Source organism: Pistacia vera, unplaced genomic scaffold (genome assembly GCF_008641045.1).
Source record: "Pistacia vera cultivar Batoury unplaced genomic scaffold, PisVer_v2 Contig303, whole genome shotgun sequence".
Lineage (NCBI taxonomy): Eukaryota > Viridiplantae > Streptophyta > Magnoliopsida > Sapindales > Anacardiaceae > Pistacia > Pistacia vera.
In genome coordinates, this window is record NW_022196117.1 from 763,715 (window position 1) to 784,639 (window position 20,925).

A 20,925-nucleotide genomic window follows, 5' to 3' on the forward strand; every position below is an offset into this window, starting at 1 on the left:
ATTGGTATAACATCACATCACGGGCCACATCGGAAGTATCGGATATCGATCACTATTTTTCTTCCAATGGTCCAGGACATCCAAATTGCAAAATTGATGCGATCAAATCTTGCCTCTCCCAAATAAGTATCCAATTCGGACTTCTTAGTAGCACTAAAGTCACTCTTGTAGTAGTCAAATTCCTGCACCATTTAAATAGTTAAATTAATAAGCAAAATTACAAATAAAGAAAACTTTATTAATCACAAGAATATAAAAAATTTGGGAGTATTGACTTACACAGATATCATCTCCAATGATATGAGGATAATAGCTTGTCCGCAATCATCTCAGGGGAACCTCATGGCCACTTAGACTCTCATAAGCAGCAAAAAGCCTATACAACTCCTGTTGCACCAATCCAACTTTTCTTGTTGCAACTACGGGCCATCAAATTTTTTGTAACAAAATCAACAAACTCAAACTTGAAAACGTGGGTCCAGAATGCTGCAATTGCTAACACAACTGTATAAGAATCCAATATTTGTCAAATTTCCTTCATTTGATGCCATGGTACTAAGAACTTCATCTCATTTTCCATCTCTTCGTATAAAAGCACTGAATTCTCCACACATTTCTGAGATACAGTTGCTGTGGGGTACTGGGAACCCGAAAAAAAGAGTAGTGATCTCATAAAATGGTTGCAAGAACTTGCAAACCTCTCGCCCCTATCCCATTTCATTTGAAGGACACTCTTATAATTGGGATCTATTAGTGCCAAATGAACAACACACGACGGTATATTAACGCACTTTCACGCATAATAAGTGGAATTTCATCTGGGAACATCAGTCGTAATCCTTTTGAGCTTATTACACCAATTTGTTTGACAAGTTCCCAAACTTCATTCTTTTAGCCTCACTTCCTTTAACTATTTCACACTTTCACGAATTTTATGCAAAGCCACGCTACTCACCTTTAACCCTTCTTGGACTATCAAATTCAAGATATGTGCACAACATCGCACATGAAAAAAGAACCATCACATAATAAAACATTTTGCAGACAAAGTTGACTCCTTAAAATGTCTTCCATTTTATCATTGTTACTTGCATTGTAATGTAAGAGAGAAGACTTCTTTTCAATCCCCCAATCTTTTAAGAAATCATACACTATGTCTGACAAAAGAGCCCCTGAGTGTGGAGGAGGATATGGCTAAAATTCAGAATCTACCTGTAACTCCAGTTCTCAACATAGTGAGCGTTAAAGAAATATACCCATCAGTAGTACAAGAACTCCAAATATCAGAAGTCAAGCATATTCTACCCGAAAACTCTCTAAAGCAAGCTTACAATCTTCTTCTCCCTGTAATATATCTTTAAGCAATCTGCCTTAGGTGTCCTAGTATAATGCTTAACTCATGATTCAAATACATATGGCATCCCTAATTCCTTCATGCTCCACTATTGAATATGGGTAATTAGTTTTATGATTCTATGCCATCTTCTCACGATAAATTTCTTGAGAAATCTTCAAACGTCTCAATTTAGTGTCACAATCCATCATCATGATCTACACTGTAGTAATGGTACGTTTAGGACAACCTCCTATATGGCGCCTCATTTCTTGTCCCATGACTGGAACTACCATGTGCATAAGACTTACCACAAATCGAACACTTTACCCTCCTCCCATATCTTCGTATATGTTGTAAATTGACCCCAACATCTGAAACTTTACGTCTTTTTGGACAAACAGTACTACCAGTAGAAGGAAGGTTGACCTACGGCTACATTACGACCCATCCTAAATCTGTAGAGTCCTCCATACCAAGCCAATCTAAAGGACACAACAAGTATTTACATTTAATTAATTAACCCATCCTAATTCATAACAATTCGTCAAAAAAAAAAAACACTCCATATATTTTACAAGCAAACCAGCCCTACCAAATGACTGGATTTTTCCAACTCAACAATCAACACCCCTCAACTCCAATAAGTATAACCAATTAAATTCATAACAATTCATCCAAAAAAAAAAAAAATTAATAAAGAATTTAAACATGATTACTTACTAATAATCTAATATGTTTGGTGCACAATCAGAAAATAGAAAAATATTTGATATAATATTTAAAAAAAAATGTCAAAATAAATAAAAAATATTCTATAATAATCACGTTGGATTATGTATACTTTGTCCAACTTTTAAGGAGAGCCCTAATTAAACTATAACCATTGGGTTCCGAGGTTTACTATTCATTTCTTATCAAATATATTGTAAAATGGGGCCCCTTCTTATTTTACCTCCAATCTTTTGGACTAATTTTAAATTAAATTAGACCAACTAATGATAGAGTTCAAGTGTCCAAGGAGGAAATGTGAATAATAATCTAATATGAAAATGTAAACACAGCATCTAAAGCCTTAATTTGGCATCTTCTTGATTGAAACCAATAGATATGTTAAAATAACATTGTTAAGTAGTTGATGCACATGTACTCTATATTTAATACAAGTAAAAGGGTGGCTTAAGTTTAAAGATAATGTAATATTTGGTTTACATTTATATTTATTAATATTTCATTTTTTTTAAATGTTAAATACCTACTGATTAAAATGATTTAAAGAAAAATTAAAAATCTCCTCTGAGTGTTTGTTATACAAAAGAGAATGCAATTCTTAGAACGTCTATCAATGTTATGGTCATTTGACTATTTGAGGAAACACAATACACTTGCTATCCTTCTGTTTAATGCTATTAAACCAAGGGTACATTTACTAACAAAAAGTCCTTCAATTATTGACGGTGCAAACTTAACAAAATAGTCAAACAAATAAATGAACGACAAATCAATAAATGAGCTGAAAGTCTAAAACACAACCCACCACTCGACTCACCTAGTAACAGACTGTAAAACAAATATTCAATCTACAAAATATTAAAGGTCCTGCCCACCTGCTGTGCTGTTGCTGCCGTGAGAGGAGACTTGCTGCTGTGCTGGTGCTGCCGTGAGTGAGATCTGCTGCTGCTGGGCCGTGCTGGTGCTGCCGTGAGAGGAGACTGCTGCTGCCGTGACCTGTGTCGCTGCGTGACTGCTGCTGCCGTTAGAGAAGTCAAAGAATGAGGATCGTGGAGCTGCTGTGAGAGTGAGAGAGTGAGGAGTGGAGCTGCTGTGAGAGGACTGGAGCAGTGGAGGTTGTGGAGCTGCTGTGGAAGAGAATGGCTGCGTTTTTTTTTCTTTTCTAAAAGTTTTGCTATTTTACTTTAGATTAGGGTTTGAGTTGAGTGAATGTGGAACGTGTCACAGTGAGAGGACGAGACAAGTCATTCTGATTCAGCAGTTTTTGTTTTTTTTTTTTTTTTTTTTTTTAAATTTTGAATTTGCGGGTCAGCGGGTACCCGCGGGTAGTACCCGGTCCACCCGTAAAAGTCACGGGCGGGCCGGGTACGGGTTAATTTTTTACGGGTCGAGATATGTATTACCCGTACCCGCCCGTTGGGTACGGGTACCCGTTGACCCGCGGGTACACCCGCCCGTTTGCCAGGTCTAAATTAAAACTACTAATTGGTACAGAGAGAATAAACACAATCCATAATCCTTGCAATACAATCACAAATTTATCACACTTGAATGAAATCATATATAGTAGAAACATTACTGAATAACAATATATAGCAAGATTGTAACCAGTATCGAAACAATTGGAAACTATAATCCATCATTCAGAACTTTCAAACCCAACATTCAAGATGCAATCAATTTGATTTTACAAAGAACACAATCCAACAAAGCCTTTCATAATTTAAATCATGCATCGTATTGTAATCATATTGGAACAAAGCAAACCTCAAATCACAATACACAACAATCAAATCATATCTTCAACGTGTAATTAATAATCCAATTAGTCAAAAGTTTAAGCGAAGAAAACTATAGCCTGAATCCTAGTCTCGCCTCTGTCTAATGGCAACCGGAGATCAACCGCTCATGGTGAGCTGATAATGGCTGAAGGGTCTGACCGGTCATTGCCAAATGTGGGAAACACGTCGCCAGCAATTGGAATGAGAGATTGGTGGCTGAGGAAGACCAAAGGACACGAAAAGGTGAACGGTCGTCGTCAGTGATGGCGGATCTCAGTGAAAACATGTCGGCTGCAGCTGAAATTGTGATAGCAAGGTGGCTGGGAGCTGTAGGAGAGATGACCAACAGTTGGGGAGACAAATCGACACCGGGAAGTGGAAGAACCTCGGCTGGAATGAGCAAAGACACGGCGGCCCAAATGGACTCACGACGAATGTGGCTGAACGGCAGCTAAAATGCTCGGGAACGCTACGGGAAGGATGACCGCCACTTAGGGAAGCTAAATCAACGACGGAATACCAAGAGACATGGTGGTGAAAATGATGATGAATGGCGGTGGAAGATCTTCAAGGAGATGATGAAGGTGATGGCCAATCGAGGTTTTGGAAGATGAAGGGTTGCCGAAGTCGCCAAAAAATGGTGGATGGTGGCTAGGGTTTGATGGGAGGCGGCTGCCTACATTTTCACGACTATTAAATTTTTTAGTCGCTGCACATTTAAAAAGTGACAAAATCAACTCCTTGGAAATATGACATTTTACCCTTTGATAAACATAAATGAGACAAAATCAATCCTAATCCATAAACCACAACCTAGCTAATACCAACTCACACCATTTCTAAAATCATTCCAAACATGAAAAATTCGTAAGAAAACATTAAAATGCTATTTTTCATCAATAAATTCATAAATTGTCTCGATATATATTCAATTAAATCATAACAAAGTGTATTAAATCACTTTAATTGAGTCATTTTCATGAGTACTCTAACATTGATCTTTATAATAATTGCTGGAGTGGCACCATTCTAAAATGCATGGGAAACTTTAGCAATAGTTTGCATGTGATGGTTCTACGGAAGAATAGGTTTCATGGCACCATTCCTCAAACATTTGCAAAAGGTAACAATTTAAGGACCCTTAACTTCAATGGCAATAGATTTGAAGGGACAGTTCCACCATCTTTGATCAATTGTACAATGTTGGAAATTCTGTTTTCGAAAACAACAACATAAATGATACATTTCTGCAGTGGTTGAGAACTCTTCCGGCATTACAAGTTCTTGTTCCACGCTCCAATAAATTTCATGGTCTAGTCGATGATCCAATGGCGAAAAATTCTTTCTCTAAGTTGTGAATCTTTGATCTCTTGAACAACAATTTTAGTGGTTTGCTGCCAGCAAGGTATTTTGTTAGGATTATTTTAGAATTAGGATAATTATGTTAAGTCTTTTATTATTATCTTTTATAATTATGTTATTATGTTATTAGGATAGAATTATGATTATCTTATTATCCATTTATAATTATGATAGAATATTTTATTAGATTTGAATTAGACAATTAGAGTATTTTGGGAGTCATTTGGAGTCAAAGTGTAAGATATATAATAGTCTAAATCTAGATGGTGGTTATCAATGAAGAATTTTGTCAATTAATCTCTCTATCTCTTGTTCTTAGAGGTCTTTGTTCCTCATATAAACAGATCATATCCCAAACCCTATCATATTTTGAGAACATGAAATCTGTGATGGATATTAGTGGTGAGGCTAAAAGGAATTTGCAGTATATGGGTGAATCATATTATGAAGATTCAGTGACATTGCTTGTAAAACAGAATGTAAGTTAAACTGGTGAAATTTCTCACTATTTTCAGTACCATTGATTTTTCAAACAATAGCTTTCATGGGGGAATTCCTGATTTAACTGGAAAGATTCGATCACTTCGACTGCTCAGCCTTTCGAAAAACTTCCTAACGGGCAACATCCCTTTGTCATTGGGAAATTTCGCAAATCTAGAATCCTTAGACCTCTTTTCAAACAGACTTCATGGGAAAATTCCATGGCAGTTGAAAAGAATGACGTTTCTTGCAGTCTTATACCTGTCTCATAACCAACTCGAAGGACCTATCAAGGAAGTCAATTTGAAACCTTTTCCAGTGATTCTTATAGCAGAAACTTGAGATTATGTAGACTTCCACTGTCAAATGAATGCGACGCTGATGAGGCGCCGCAACCATCCTCAATATCAGGAAATGCTACAAACTGTGTAAAAAAATTTGGTTGGAAAGCGGTGATGATGGATTATGGGTCTGGAATGGATTTGGGAATGATTATGGGATATCTTGTATTTTCAACTGGAAAACCTCTCTGGCTAGCAATTGCATTTGAAGGGATGAGAAGGTTGCATAAGAAACACGATGGAAGAAGAAATTAGTGTCTGCATTAGGCAGTAGGCACAGTGTCAGAATAATGTTGATAATATGCTGTACTTTATTTTATTTTCCTTTTGAAATAATGTATCAGCAAGATATATGGATTTAATGAAGTCAACTAAAGCAGTAGGATACTTATTGTATTGATCTAATGAAATTGTTGTCTATGTCAGTCAATTGATGCCCAGCATCATATTGCATAATATATGAATATATCAGAGCAAACTCCTCTGCCCCCATTGTTCTTTCTCTTATGAATTTCAGGTTTCAACCATCTTGATCTCATAAAATTATACACACCTTGTTTGAAATTATAACCGTGTTACAATGAATGAAGATTCTTCATACTCTGAAAGCTCTCATGAATGCTGTCTCCGTAATCACCAAGGGAAAAATGCCACCCTTGAGAGACGCCCACATGTCAGCTCACTCTGAGCAGCAAACTCCTGTTTGTTTCCTTTTTTGTGTAGTTTAGCACAAAGCTAAAACTAGAAATAGAGACGACTGGAATTTCAAGTCAAGCTAAAACTAGAAATAGAGACGACTGGAATTTCAAGTCATCTAAGTGCAGGTCTAGTAAGACATTTAGAAACAAAATCTGCCATAAGAAGCTCAGGACAAAAATGTGCCAGCAGTTTAAAACCAGCAGCGGAGCTATAGCAATAGTTATATATTTATTTAAGATGGTGCCCTTCGTATAGGTCATTGTGTTACAATAAAATTATTTACGAAATTTTCCTGTATAATTGATGTTGATAATAGGTAGTATGTTCTACTTGATGTGGTGGAATAAAACTAAGTAGCAACACATTTAAAAGCAATCCTGGAAGGAACAGACAAATGGTCTTTAAAACAGTCCTTTACAGTCTACAACAATATTACATTTTTCAAGTTTGTTACAACTGTAACCTTTACAGAAAATTCAGGATTGAAGTCATGGGAAAATGTAAACTTCATCATATCCCTTCCTGCAGTCAAGACATCATACAACAATTAAATCAATAAATTTATATGTAAATTTAGATGGGTTTTAGTATCATCATCAAAATATTAAATGTTTGATTTAACAACCATTTTTTAACTTTTTTATTGTTCTCATACTTTTTATTAGTTTGTACAAGTAATCAGCACCAAATGCGTTTTCATTATATAGTTTCAAAGAACTGATACCAAAGGCATTTTTAAACCCTCAAAAACAAAATTCATTTTCCCGTTTTATTCTTCAAGTCCATTTTCTAAAAACAATATACCAAATGAGCCTTAACATACCACTTGGGATTCAAGGACAGTAACACTTACCCAGCCTTTCCACAGTAGGTGGGACTGTAATTGTAGATAAGGTTGTCAAGCACTTTTCGAGCAGGCGGTCTGTTCATCAACTTCCTAGCCTCACTGCACGACAGACATACAGTTGATATCAGCCTCAGCACCTTTAATCATTATAGTTATGCACAAATGCAAAGTCCTAACCTAGTCTCTTTTTTTGACAACTAAACACTAGGTCACGGCATTTTAAGCATCACTATTTGTAAAGAACATCCAAAGAACGGTTACATAGCCTTGTTTAGAAAATACAAAAGAGATGCAAGAAATTGCCAGTTGAATACTAATAACTTTATTGCTTGGGCAGTGAGCATAAATTTAACTTTTACAATATAAGCCATTGAGACTTTCATGGTTATCAAGAACTAACCTGATAAAAAAGTTTGCAACATGTTGAGTCACCTGAATGGCATCCTCCGAGTGGGGAATTCCCGATAACCCCCACTCAAAAGCATTTTTCTGCAGAGCAATTGATTAGTCTTTTCACCTTAATTGAAATCAGTTGCATTACCAAGAGATCTAGTAATATTCTACTCAATAACAGCAAACAGATTGAGGAAGAAAAAAATTTAACACAAACATAAATGTGGACACATAAGCACACAGGAACAGAGCTGAAAATAATTTGCAATCTAGTTAAGCCAAAAAAAGGCACATCAATATGGAATATTGAATTTTTCTTAACATAAATTACAGATTAGTGAAGCTAGCTATAAAATAACATCATATCAGACAATCAAGACAGCATGAAGCTCAGTCTGAACCACACATTAAGTGACCATGCATTTCACCCTTCATAAAACCCAGACATACGATCTAGTATAGTTGCCTTGAATAATTTGACAGCATTTATTTCTTAAAACAAACTCAAATAAGTTAGACCTTCAACAACATTGATACTGATCAGAATTTTGATTTGCAGAATTTTTTTTCTTTTAAGCTAAATATATTTAATATAGATAAAAAGTAAAATGTCAAAAAGAATATTTCCATACATCCAATAGTCAAAATAATAAACTATATGTGATGGAGCACACATGGAACAATGCGAAGCATGTTGAGGTAAATACCTCTGGATGCCATTGGAAAGCAGTCACAGGATAGTTATAAGCTTGTACTGTAGAGACATAGACCTGAAATTATGAATACCATAATTAGAATTCTTCAAGTAGACTATTCATATTGAGTTAAAGCATGTCGTAATTATTTCCTGAGCCCACATATCCATATAAAAATAAAAATTTGATTATGAACCTTACCTTATCATCTCCATCCGCACTTGTTGTCAAAATTTTAAAAAACCTAGATAGATCCAAGTTCTCTTGCATTCTCTCAGGTGAAATGCCATACTGTTGAAAAGAAGAACACGTAAACTTCAATTAACCTAAAAATAATTCAAACACCATGCAGCAATAAAACATATGAATAATACTATATATCCTAATTTTTAGATCCCAACTGATATAGCATTGAAAGATTAGTCTCACATGTATGATTAAATAAAAAGAAAAATTATATGGCAAAATTTGAAATGATAACATCACTTGAAAAATATTGGAGAGTCCATCTCTGAAACTCTAAGACCAGCATCTTAAGAAATAAATTGAATAAATAACATAAAAACGAACTAATTTCAGGACTTTGGATCAAAGAGGAAATCCACAGAGCAAAATTTGGAAGTGAGTCTGCCTAATCAAGCAAAGATTATTCATAAGAGACACTGATATTATTTTCTCCCCCAGGCTTAGCTTATTTTTGCATTGTTTCAAGGGCCAGAATATCCTCTGACTGCTTTCCCGATAATAAACAAACAAACTGGGGATGTGAAAGAGGAGACAGAGGTCAGTTTTCAAACTTGAGTTCATGAAGCAGGTCTGGGGTATTTCAGGGTAAAAAGAATATAAAGATAGAAGAATATATAAAATGAATTTTATACTTCAAAAATCATTTTAGTTCTATATTACAGTGCCCAAAAAAAAAAAAAAAGCATCTCCACTTTCTTTTGAACAATGAAAATTGTATTATACATATATCAAAAAGGAGGGTACATAATTTCTTTTCTTTTCTCACACTGCACTTATTATTTTTATCAAACCTATAAATTTAAACCAAACACGTCCCTACCCCTGGTGTGAGCAGTGTTAAATCCCAATACCTTTTATACAACCCCAAAAGATCCTTTCAATTAATTGAATTTGGATAGAGAAATGCACAACATGTTAAGCAATAGAAGAAGCACAAGTGACTCACATGGTGGTTTTGCATGACAAGACAATCTGTGCTCAACTTTTTAAGCAAATCTGGTGGAAATCTGTAAAAATGCATATGAATATAAGCATGCTTAGAAGTGTTAACCGTAATAAGAGTAATAGGATATTAGGATCATCGTGTATTCACAGTAAAGTCCTTTTAAAATAATGAAAATCATTTACCTTTGAAACACAGTTCCATCAATATTAGTGTTTCTGATGAACTGAAGAGTCGATGCCTGATCTGCTGCATTGAATGATTCAAGAATGTTTGTGTTCTGTTATCAAGGGAAAAAAAACAAAAGCCGTATTCAGAAAAATAAATAAAAAAATAAAGAACTTCACTAAAATATACCAAGGAATCCTATAGTTTAAATCATTTTCACCTAAGCACAAGAATGATGTGGTCTGACAAATAAAAAACAAAAAAAATTTACCTTGCTAATGATCATTGTTAAAAGTTCAAAGCCTAAGCAAATGGCATATAATGGAAAATGATCTCCCGCATCATTCTTCTCTAAAATTTTCTGCAAGAAACAGAAGAGAAAAGCTTATAATTAATGAAAATTTTTACAGTAAGAAACTCAATATTTAGATAAATCAATCTCTGTTATACTATAATATACCATACTATACTAACACGGCCTAACTCAAATGTAGAAAGGTAAGCTTCAGAAAATCAATTCACGGTGCTTTGAAACCATCAGAAAGCACTTTTAACAAATCAAACTCGTTTTTTCTTTTACTCCTAGAGCCTAATCAGGATAATAAAAAAAAAAAAAAAAAAAAAGGTTTTTTTGCCCGGATAAAAAGCAACTTCTTAAGAAACCGTTTTCTTGAGCACAGAAAAATAGGAATCTAAAGTGCTTTTTGAAAAAATGAATTATTTGTATATTCGAAAGACCATTGGTTTTATGATTAAAAAGAACTACTATTTTTGCCCCCAAAAAAAAAAAAATTGATAAAAATTTAGCAGTCTATAAATTTAAAAAAAAAAAAAACGATTAAAGTAATTTCAGAGAAGCATTCAGTGAGTATTTTTACGAAAGTGTTTAGGAGTAAATTATTTTGTAATTAAAGAAAAGGCATTTTTGCCAGAACACTTCTTCAAAGGGCTTTTGAAGAAACATTCAGTAAGTGCTTTTCCACAAGCACTTTCATGTGCTTATTTACCTTGAAAATCCTTTCAACAATCTCGTAGTAATTACCGGTTTTGGCCCAACCTCCAGTATACAACACGCCATTCACCAACTTCAGCTTCTGCAACAAGCATCAAAACAAACTTTACCTTAACAACAACAACAACGCCAACAAAAAAATTGGATTTAATCAATAAACCACTAAATCATTCACCTCAAATAAAATTTCTTCAGGTTCGTTATAAATTAGAGGAATCACACGAGCGCCGGCCGATTCAACGAACTTCACATACGAGGCCGCAATATACGACGCGTTCGTTGCATTATTCAACCTACCGGAAGCGCCGTCACCAGGATGACTTAGAATCCCGATGACCGGCCAATAATTTAGCTTGGGATCAGGCCGGGGACAGCGAGGGACGGGAACAGTCAAAGTAGTCACAGAGTCGTCAGTTGGGTGTTGCTGACTCGGTAGAATAATGGTTGACTCAGCTTTAGCAGAAGAAAGTTCTTTAGAAAGAGAGATGAGGATCGGGATCCAGAGGTAGTTCCACATATCGGGGGTCGCGGAGGAGGTGGAGGGAACGGTGTCGTTTTGGGAGGGGGAGGAGGTAGGGGAAGGAGTGGTGGGGGAATTAGAAAGGAAAGAGTGGGGCATTTTGGGAAAAGGGAGGGAGGAAATGGAGAGAAAGAAAAAGGGAGGGGAAAAGAAAGGGAGTTAACATGGAGAAGGGGGAGAAATTAAAGAGGGAAGTGTGGAGAAGAGCGTGGAAAATTATTGAAGGGAGAGTGGCGAGGTGAGTACAGCAATTTGAGCAGAAATTAGAGAGAGACGAAGAAGGAAAGAAGGTTACGTTAGGGAAGACAAGACAAGACAATTAATTACCATTAAATTTAAATAATTATTTGTGTTATGATTTAAGTAAAATAATATATTTATCGAAAAAAGTATACCAAATTCAAAATAACATGACCCAACCGTCGAATAATTATGATTTAATATTAATAAATGATGAGATGTGCCACACACCATTTAGTGTCTTATTTTGATAACAGTAATATTACTAATGATTTAAATAAAATAATATATTTATCGGAAAGAGTACACCAAGTTCAAAATAACGTGACACGATCCTCGAATAATTACGAGATAATATTAATAGACAGTTAAAAATGCGCCACACCGGTGTATAAATTCGATGCGCTCGTTTTGATAACGTAACATTACTCATTATTTAAAGCTTATATTTGATTCAATTTTTTTAATATTTTTTATTATTGGTTTAAACTTTTAAAAATAGAATATGAATTTATTTACTTACTAAAATTATTGTTCTAAAAATTAATCCAAATCTAATAATATTTTTTTTCTAAAAATAAAAAAAGGAGAGACTTGTTTTCAATTGTCCTATTATATTTAACTCAAAATATTTCTCAAAATATTTCTCTAACTCTATTTAACTAAAAACAATCATCTTTCACTCTTTTCAATGTAAAAATTAATTTACCTAAAACCATCATCGCTTGCCAGCAACCACCGCCAGCCAACAGCCACCGTCATTGTTGTTGTCGACTATCGTGGCTAGAATGATGCATGATTGGCTAAACTCTAGCCAGACCAGATCTATGACAGATCTGGTGGAAATAGTCAGTCCTGTGCTGTTTTGACGATTGTCGGTTGCCATCCAACAGCAGTGGTTGATGGTCAGCTGGCCTCTTGGGTAGTTGAGGTGCTTAAGTTAATTTTTAAACTTTTATTGAGGGAGTGTTTAGCTAAATTAACAAAGGTAGAAGGTTAAAAATTATTTAAATATTTAAAAAAAATTGCTTTAGAATAACATTTTTTAAATAATCCACCAAACAGGCCAAAAATTTGTGACAGACCAACCCGAACCTAGGATCGAAGTCGGTTTGTTCTTTTTTCAAAAACCCAACCCGAACTGTTATATTAAACCTTCCTTCTCTATGACTTGTGTGAGAGAAAACAACTTTTTCCCACCCAAATAATGACTTAATGACATTTTTACACCCACAAACTTTTAAAATATCATTTTATTATCCCAAATTTATATTTCATTTCCAATTATGGCATCATTACGACCCTACAATACCACAACTCTTTCCGATCATCACTCACCTAAACCTCTCAAACCCTATTCTCGCCAATCTAGCCAATCCTTAGTAATCAAGCAATTAGGGTTTACGCAGCCGCCTCTCCTAAGTCAAATTATGATCAATCCTAACTACCAAAAGCCCTAACAATCTAGACTGAATTTGCTCCATGTTCATCGTCGGAATATAAATTTGGACAATAAAGTAATATTTTAAAAGTTTGAAAATGAAAAACTGCCATTAAACCATTATTTGGGTGGGAAAAAGTAGTTAACTCATTGTGTGATTGATAAAAATATTTACACGTGACAATTTTATCATTTCGTTTTACTACTGTAATGATACCTTTTGTTTATTTTCAAAACTACATATTATTGTAATAATTATTAATGTAATTATCAATGTATGGTGATAGATAGTTATTTATATCATTTTTATAAGTGGATGAATTTTTTATTTTTTTTTAACTAATATAAGATAACACATTTAATTACCTTATTGCTTATTGGAGAGCTTCAGCAGGTGAGCAAAATGGGATGACGGGACTGTCCCATATAAATTTTTTCTCCTGAGTGGAACCACATAAATATTTTTAATACAAATACATTTATGATTTAACACTCAATCTCACCTCACTTTAACATTACAAAAAACCCGGCAAAAGTTATACAAAAACAAATACTAAACAAGAAACAACAGCTGCCCACCTACATCTACGCGCCGGCGCCGCCAGCTGGCCTGTTCAAGTCGAGGTTTCCGGTCCAATTGTCTAGCCAGTTTTTGTTGATTTTAATATCAAATAATACTAAACTATCGAAACACTGTTACATGTTATGTAGATTTTTGTGCGCAATAAACTGGATAGGGTTAATATGATTTTATAGGGCAAAATGGATTTTTCATAGCTGCTGATGAGTTAAGGAAATTTGTTCCAGAAAATATTTGATGTCGTGTAAAGGGAAAGATGATAATATGATTGTAATGTTATATTAAATTTGGTGACCTTTACTGTCACTACAAGTAAACTGCTTACATAATCTGAAGGAAAAAATAAATTATACAGCATGCAGGGGAAATGAAATCTATAATTTTTAAAGATTGATGATATGTTATCTTTTGACGATATGTATAGGAATTTTTTGATAAGGGCTTTTACGCAGAAAGGGGGTTATCATAAAGTTGATTTAGCCGGCCACATTTATGGACTATATTAAAGTAATATTTGTGGACCAAAATCATCCACATAAGCTCATAAATAAACCTTTCTTGTCTTGTTCAATCACAGGACCATTGAATATGCATAGGATTCTTTCAGTTACATATCATTCAAGAAGATAGGACATAATATGGGACCTATTCTCACCTAAAAGTTTCTTCAAAGGCACAAACACCATATTGGAATACTGTTTTAAATCCCGGAGGATAATTCATCTTGTTGCTTGGGTCACATGTCAATCAATCTAATCAATTGGATCACTGATTAGACCGATGACATAAACACAGAAAAAAAAACATGTTTATTTTATATTTTAAGATTTCTATTTTTTAATAAGATAATAACAACTTAATTACGTAACATAATTCAAAGTTCAAATTCAATAACAATCCCAACATAATAATGAAAACTGTTGCAAACAAAAGAATCACATTTAAGCATTAAAAACGAAATCACATTTAAGCATGACTAGCCACCTGAGTTGGTGTTCTTGACACCACCTACATTCCTTGACATACTCCTCCAATCACCCTTTCCAAATTTACTCAATCCAATCAGAAATAACCTATTACAAGACCCGCTGAAAATTAGCTACAGACAACAATGACACAGGGCAGACAAAAGTTTGATAATTCATGGGTATACAACTCCTGGCAGTGCCACATCTCAAGCACAGATATAAATTCATCTCAGGCATGTAATGGCACTATGCAATACTACGGAAAGAACAATAAGTTAATTTATGTTGACAATAATCAATCAGGAAATCCATTTTTGTTAAAAAATTCACTGAAGTAATCCGAAAGCATTTAATCTGCAAGCTATTGTTGTTTACTCAATAGAAAAACTGCGCTCCTCGTACAAATGAACTCTGTTTCATAGTAATGAAATGTAAACTTTTTGCAAACAAAAGAATCACATTTAAGCATTAAAAACAAAATCATTATTGAAGACGAACCTATGAATGGCATGTTTATTACTTGGATCGCCGAGAAATAGAGCTGTCATCGTCAATTTCCAGCAAGGAACGGAGCTGTCGTCGTCGTCGTCCAAGAATGGAGCTGTTGTTGTCGTCGTCAATTTCTAGCGAGGAATGGAGCAGCCGTCGTCGTTGTCGATTTCCAATAGGAAATGGAGTTATCGTCGTCAATTTCCGACGAGGGAGGACGGCGTTGTCGTCGTCGATTTCAAAGAGTTCAGTTGCGATTTCAGACTTCAGGGAGTGGAGTTCATTGCGATTTGAGTGAGATTTTAGAGAGAAATTTGCGTAGAGAAACTGAACAAAGAAAGTGAGAAATGAAATCAGAATGGAATGGCCTTGCGACTTGCATAGAGTTAGGGATTTTTTTCCCATTTTGAAACTTTCGACCGATTTATCCGGATCGACGGTTCACACATTTTATCCGGTTTTTAAACGGTTTAAAACGGGTTATTACATAATAGCGGGTTTAGTGTTGACTCGAACTGAACACGTGACTAGGTCTCGGACAGGCTGGTCCGATCCGATCCGGTTTTTAAAACAATGTATTGGAATCGACCCTATCACCACTTTCGTGCCTGTTTATTCTTCTGCCAAAAGAAACAAGTTCTGATTCTGTTGATGGGGTCATTTCAAGTCATCTTTCTTTGGTTTTAATGTCTATTTTCATTGTTGAAACTTACACAATGGCATGTTACTCATATTTTTTTGTTTCTTCTTTTCTGGATTTACCAGAAGAAAGTTATCTTTTCACAGTTTGCAGGAAATGGGGTACTGGGTTCGTGCATTTCATTTTCTGGTCAAATTATTGATCATGACTTTCAAGAATTGGAATAAAATTGTTGGTTGTTTTTACATGTGATGAGAAAAGTATTGAGGGCAAGAAAACAAAGAAAGATCATTTTCAATGGTCTTCATATGAAATCAACTTTCAAAATTCTGGCTGAATCAAAATGTTGGAAAGTTCATTAAGGGGCCAGCTCTAACTGCCCCACTGCAGAAGTTTCTAGCCTGTAGGCTAGTCCTTAATTTTGATTGCCAAGTAAAAGAAATTGGGCGATTCACTTGAAAAGAGAGTTTGATGCAATTTTGGAACATAAAGCATGGGCACCAAATGGGAAACAAAACAACTCTTTTGACAGAAATCTTTGATTAATCAGCAACCACAAACAGTTAATCATCATAAACTTCCTAATACGACTCTTACTTGGAAACGATTGTTTATTATGGTTAATATAACCTGAAAATTTGGAGGGCAAGGGCATGTGAGTAACAAACTACCAAGAAATTGGCACTTCTTCAACCTCGTGCCTTAGTTGTTGAGTGTTTAAATAATAACAAGCAATTTTGTTGGCCTAATAGGGACAGTACAAAGCCATAAGCTTAGCTTTGCAAACCCGGCAAACAATTTAAGGTGATCATCAATAACAATATCAAGTGGCCTCGTGGCAAACAAGCTTCTCAAGCAGAATTTAACAAGAATACATGATGCTAATATGCTAAGAATTAAATTTATCAGATGGGCACTCATTTCGTATCTAACATTCAAATTTCTAAAGTAGGACTGACATAAAATTTCCTTAGACTTCAATCTTTGATTCTCGACATAAATCTACTAGTCAACAGATTATTTACCTACCATTTAGGCCAAAGAAAGAATCATGCAATATTGACAAACCTTGCAATAAAAGTAAATGATCCACGATTGTGTTCATTTCACCAGTATTTGTCTATGACATACATGTCAAAATTTATAACGATAATAAGAAAAAGAAGAAAATAATTTTGTGTGGACATAGCAAAAATTTCCAAGGATTTTAGAATTAACTAAACTATAAGCTACCTGCATGAGGATAATCGAGTTTGTGTATTGTGACTAGAGCTATCAATAGTTTAATAAATGAAACGCTGCCTTTCAGATAAAACTAGAACTTCCAGCATCAAGCCAAGCAGCAACTGGGACAAACAATTATACCATCAGCCATCATTTTCTATCTAGAAGTCCATTTATTGGCTTCTGCAGGTCTATAGTAATGATCTACACCCTCCTTTCAGACATCTTTGGTCATACTGATATCTGGTTTAAATAATTGGTGAGACATAGGATGAAAGCTGAGCAATTGAAGAGCAATTTAGCCACCAATTACCTGGATTATACAGATATGGTGGAAGTAGCTTTATGAGTAGTTTCACTTAGGTTCATAACCTCCTTGAACAATCGACTGACAGAAGCCTTTACTTCATCAGGCACTACCAGTTGCGGAGGTACTGACTCCAGAGCATACCTAGTGATAACCCTCATCACTACAACCAAATTCAAATTCTCATGTTGACCTTTCCATATGCTTTGATTTACAAACTTGCACGACTCTTTTAACACACATTTGTGACATACCTGAAACAAGCACAATACATAAAGCACTGAAAATTCATAATTAAATTGCACTAAGATAAGCATTTTAAATGAGCATAAATGCAAAAGGCAAGGAACTTTCACAGTATATTTGTCCAAAGATAAATATGCTTTATGAAAGAAAAAAAGATCAATGGACATATTGGCTTACAGTGTCTTCTTGAATTTTAAAAAATCTGCGTAATTGTTTAGCAGAAAAGACAGTCTTCTTTGTAGTGGAAGGACAACCAAAGAGAGCTATCGTTCTCAAGTCGCTTCCCGACAACCATCTGTAATTCCACAAGATAAGATTATAAAACAGTGGGTGCAAAGACAGACACACGTTGCCAACAAAGGAGCAAGCGGAACTAGAACAAACATACTAAGTTGAACAAATATTTAAAAAGGCATATTATAAATAGTTGAACAGGTGCCAAATTTTAATATCACCTTAATTAGGTAAGATGACTGCACAACCTATTTAATCATTCACACAGGTCTAGTGGCAAACCCACTGCAGTAACTAAAGTTGTAACCATATAAAATTGGTAAATGAGCATGACATCATGAATCGCACTGCATTACTGATAAATAAATGCTGCAGAATATTATTATCATCATTTATATGAAATGACATTATTTTAACAATTTCCTATTACTTCAATTTAACACCACAGCAAGTCCATGAATGAAACTACTAAAAATTGTTGAATATAGCACCACTTGCATGTCTCATATTCAATAAAGGCAGCAATCACTAGACTTCTCCACCAATGCAAAACACACCAAACACTTACACAAATAATATTTTTTTAAAACCTCAGACAAGAAAATTTCAAACATAACTAGTTCACTTACTCCCATCCCCCAGAACTATTTGTAAAAAAAGTTATCTCAATGTCAAAGTAAATTCACAAACTTGAGCTGACATTACTTCATCAGTTTCAAAGTTAGAATTATATCTTTGAAAATGGACATGACTAATACTTCATTTGGTTGTTCAAACGATAAGAAAACGATCCGCTACAATTTCAATACAGGGCATAGATAAGCACATAAGCAAAAATCTCCTCTGAACTAAGATGAATTTAATTAACCGACTTTAATCAGCTATTCATTTTAGTAAACCAACAGCATAATGTTAAAAAATCTCAATGCCTTCTCTCCTACTCTTCATTTTATCAAACACCAAATCGACCGAAAATCCTGGCCATCCTCATAACAAATACAAATAGACCAAATTCCCTTGTATATCAATTCATAAACAAACAAATATGGGTAAAAGGAAAAACACTTACTTGGCAATTTCTTGATGATCCTTGCCAAACTTCTCAGCAGCAAACTTAATAAAATCCCGGCCATAATTCTCATCAAAACAGCCAAAGTCCAACCTCTTTTGATTAGGACGCAAGAAATTACCTTTACTAAAATACCCTTCTTTGTACAAATGATTCACAAACGTCTCCATATCCGGCGAGAGCTCCTTCAATACACCACCCTCCTCTTCTTTTTTTGGGTAAGTACCACCCTCCTCTCCTTTTTTTGGGTAAGTACCACCCTCCTCTTCTCTCCTCTCTCGCGTGTTTTTCTCTTCAACAGTCACCCTCTTACCGTTAACAAACAACGAGTACAACCTCAAACCCTTCACTTTCTTTGTCTCTTCTTTTTTTTCAAAATTAACACTCACGGTCTCTTGATTCTTGGCTTTCAAATCTCTCACCTCTCGCTCTAATTCTTTCAACCCATTTTTCAACACATTGGTGGTATCGTTTTCGCTGTCGCTGTCTGCTTTTTTACGTAACCCCACGGCTTCTTCGAAAAGAACAGACAGAGGCTTCTTGTTGCTGGTTTGGTTTTGAGATGGCACTGATGTTAGGGTCCTGAGAAAGACTGAAAGAAGTGAGATATGTTTGTTGCGAGAAATCTGAGAAGGGTTTAGGGTTTTGAAGAGAGACATTGACAAGGCTGAAACGAGGGTTTTTGTGGGGTTTTAGACGAGATTTGAAGTGAACAAAAGCTAGCTGCAGAGCTGCAGAAAATGAGTTTTGCGGAGAAAAATGATTGGGACAAAACGACGCCGAAGCTAATATTGGGCCAGCCCATTCTAGAAAAGGAATATTTACATCCACTAAAATAGTTTTTATACCTATTAAAGCTTTAAAAGATGTAATTTAGGCCCAAAATAAGTAAATAAATACGTGATTGAATGAACAGTATCCCAAAAATTAGAAAAATATATTTGTGAAACTTGAAAGTAACATGTTTGGATACAAAAATAATTTTCAAAAATTAAAATGCTATTCAAATTTTTTAATTGTATTTTAATAATTGTAAATTTGTCTGATATAAAATTTAAATATTGTTTTTAGATTAAAAACGGTAGAAAACTATGAAAAAGACTTTTAATCGTTTTCAACTTTTACATTAGTTTTTAAGATTGTATTCAAAAACTGTTTTTGAAAACAATTCTACTCATATACTGTCTCAAATTGGTGCAAGGGTAAAGGGGTTTGGGTTTGGTTTTGGATATGCAAGAAGATGATCCAACATAAGAAAAAGATCCTAACACGCACACCAACTTAATTTATAATTTCCAACATATAAAAAGAGTTCATTCATAATCAACATGATTTCTCAAACAAAAAACAAAACAAAAACAAAAGCAACAGAAAAAAGAACAGGAACAAGAACATGGGAAATTAAAAAGAGTAATATTAGCCTTAAAAAGAGGCATATAAAGAGCCATATAAAGAGACAAATCCAACCCTTGAAATTCATGATTGCCTCTCTTTCTCTTTCTTTTTCTCTTCTTTCAAGGACTAGACTTGTCTCTTTGTATGGCTCTTTGTATGCCCTTTTATAAGACTAGTATTACTCAATTAAAATGAACTAAATAGATTTCTCAATCAGATTCCATGAAGAGAAATATTAAATCTACCAACCGCTAGCCCATCACTGTAGCTGAGTGGACACACACACACTAGATAATTTATTCTTCTACAACATTAGATATTAATCAAAGCTAAATAGTTCAGAGGATGATGAGTTGATGTTCTTTTAACTAGTTGATGATGAAGTAATAGCCGCATCCAGTAGAAGCATCTACTTCTTGTTATCATTATCGTTCGTAGCATTTGGTTCAGGATTGGTTTCTGGAGAACTTCCTGGTTTGTCTTCAGGTGGACTTGATTGTGCAGCTAAGGGTACTGTAGTGTTATTAGTATCGAGTAAAG

At 34.8% G+C, this 20,925-nt stretch overlaps 2 protein-coding genes across 3 annotated transcripts; both read right to left on the minus strand.

Moving 5' to 3' along the window:
* Positions 1–7,003: 7,003 nt before the first annotated feature.
* LOC116135797 (gamma-glutamyl hydrolase 2-like) lies at positions 7,004–11,790 on the minus strand. The gene is made up of 10 exons (XM_031421516.1): positions 11,208–11,790; positions 11,028–11,114; positions 10,292–10,381; positions 10,038–10,132; positions 9,856–9,916; positions 8,865–8,954; positions 8,676–8,738; positions 7,976–8,064; positions 7,582–7,674; positions 7,004–7,250 (listed from the first exon to the last, which is right to left on the minus strand). Exons 1-10 carry the CDS (start codon positions 11,649–11,651, stop codon positions 7,217–7,219), a joined length of 1,146 nt encoding a protein of 381 aa, XP_031277376.1. The 5' UTR covers positions 11,652–11,790; the 3' UTR covers positions 7,004–7,216.
* Positions 11,791–17,028: 5,238 nt separating this feature from the next.
* Positions 17,029–19,693, minus strand: LOC116135802. 2 transcript variants are annotated; one of them, XM_031421523.1, is made up of 4 exons: positions 18,991–19,693; positions 17,865–17,982; positions 17,448–17,695; positions 17,029–17,377 (listed from the first exon to the last, which is right to left on the minus strand). In XM_031421523.1, the coding sequence occupies exons 1-3, from the start codon at positions 19,647–19,649 to the stop codon at positions 17,453–17,455; spliced, it is 1,020 nt and encodes a 339-aa protein (XP_031277383.1). In that variant the 5' UTR covers positions 19,650–19,693; the 3' UTR covers positions 17,029–17,377; positions 17,448–17,452. The 2 variants fall into 2 exon arrangements, with proteins under 2 accessions (XP_031277383.1, XP_031277382.1); XM_031421522.1 differs by having other exon boundaries at positions 17,029–17,695.
* Between the last annotated feature and the right edge of the window lie 1,232 nt (positions 19,694–20,925).

What these genes read in the sequence shown, in the direction of transcription:
- LOC116135797 (XM_031421516.1), bottom strand. Translation starts at nt 11,651, where the DNA reads ATGCCCCACTCTTTCCTTTCTAATTCCCCCACCACTCCTTCCCCTACC. An exon ending in CTTTCCAATGGCATCCAGAG is followed by an intron (nt 8,065 to 8,675) that starts GTATTTACCTCA and finishes ATTGCTCTGCAG; the next exon opens with AAAAATGCTTTTGAGTGGGG. An exon ending in GTTGCAAACTTTTTTATCAG is followed by an intron (nt 7,675 to 7,975) that starts GTTAGTTCTTGA and finishes TCTGTCGTGCAG; the next exon opens with TGAGGCTAGGAAGTTGATGA.
- LOC116135802 (XM_031421523.1), bottom strand. Translation starts at nt 19,649, where the DNA reads ATGTCTCTCTTCAAAACCCTAAACCCTTCTCAGATTTCTCGCAACAAA. An exon ending in GATCATCAAGAAATTGCCAA is followed by an intron (nt 17,983 to 18,990) that starts GTAAGTGTTTTT and finishes GTGGAATTACAG; the next exon opens with ATGGTTGTCGGGAAGCGACT. An exon ending in TTAAAATTCAAGAAGACACT is followed by an intron (nt 17,696 to 17,864) that starts GTAAGCCAATAT and finishes TGCTTGTTTCAG; the next exon opens with GTATGTCACAAATGTGTGTT.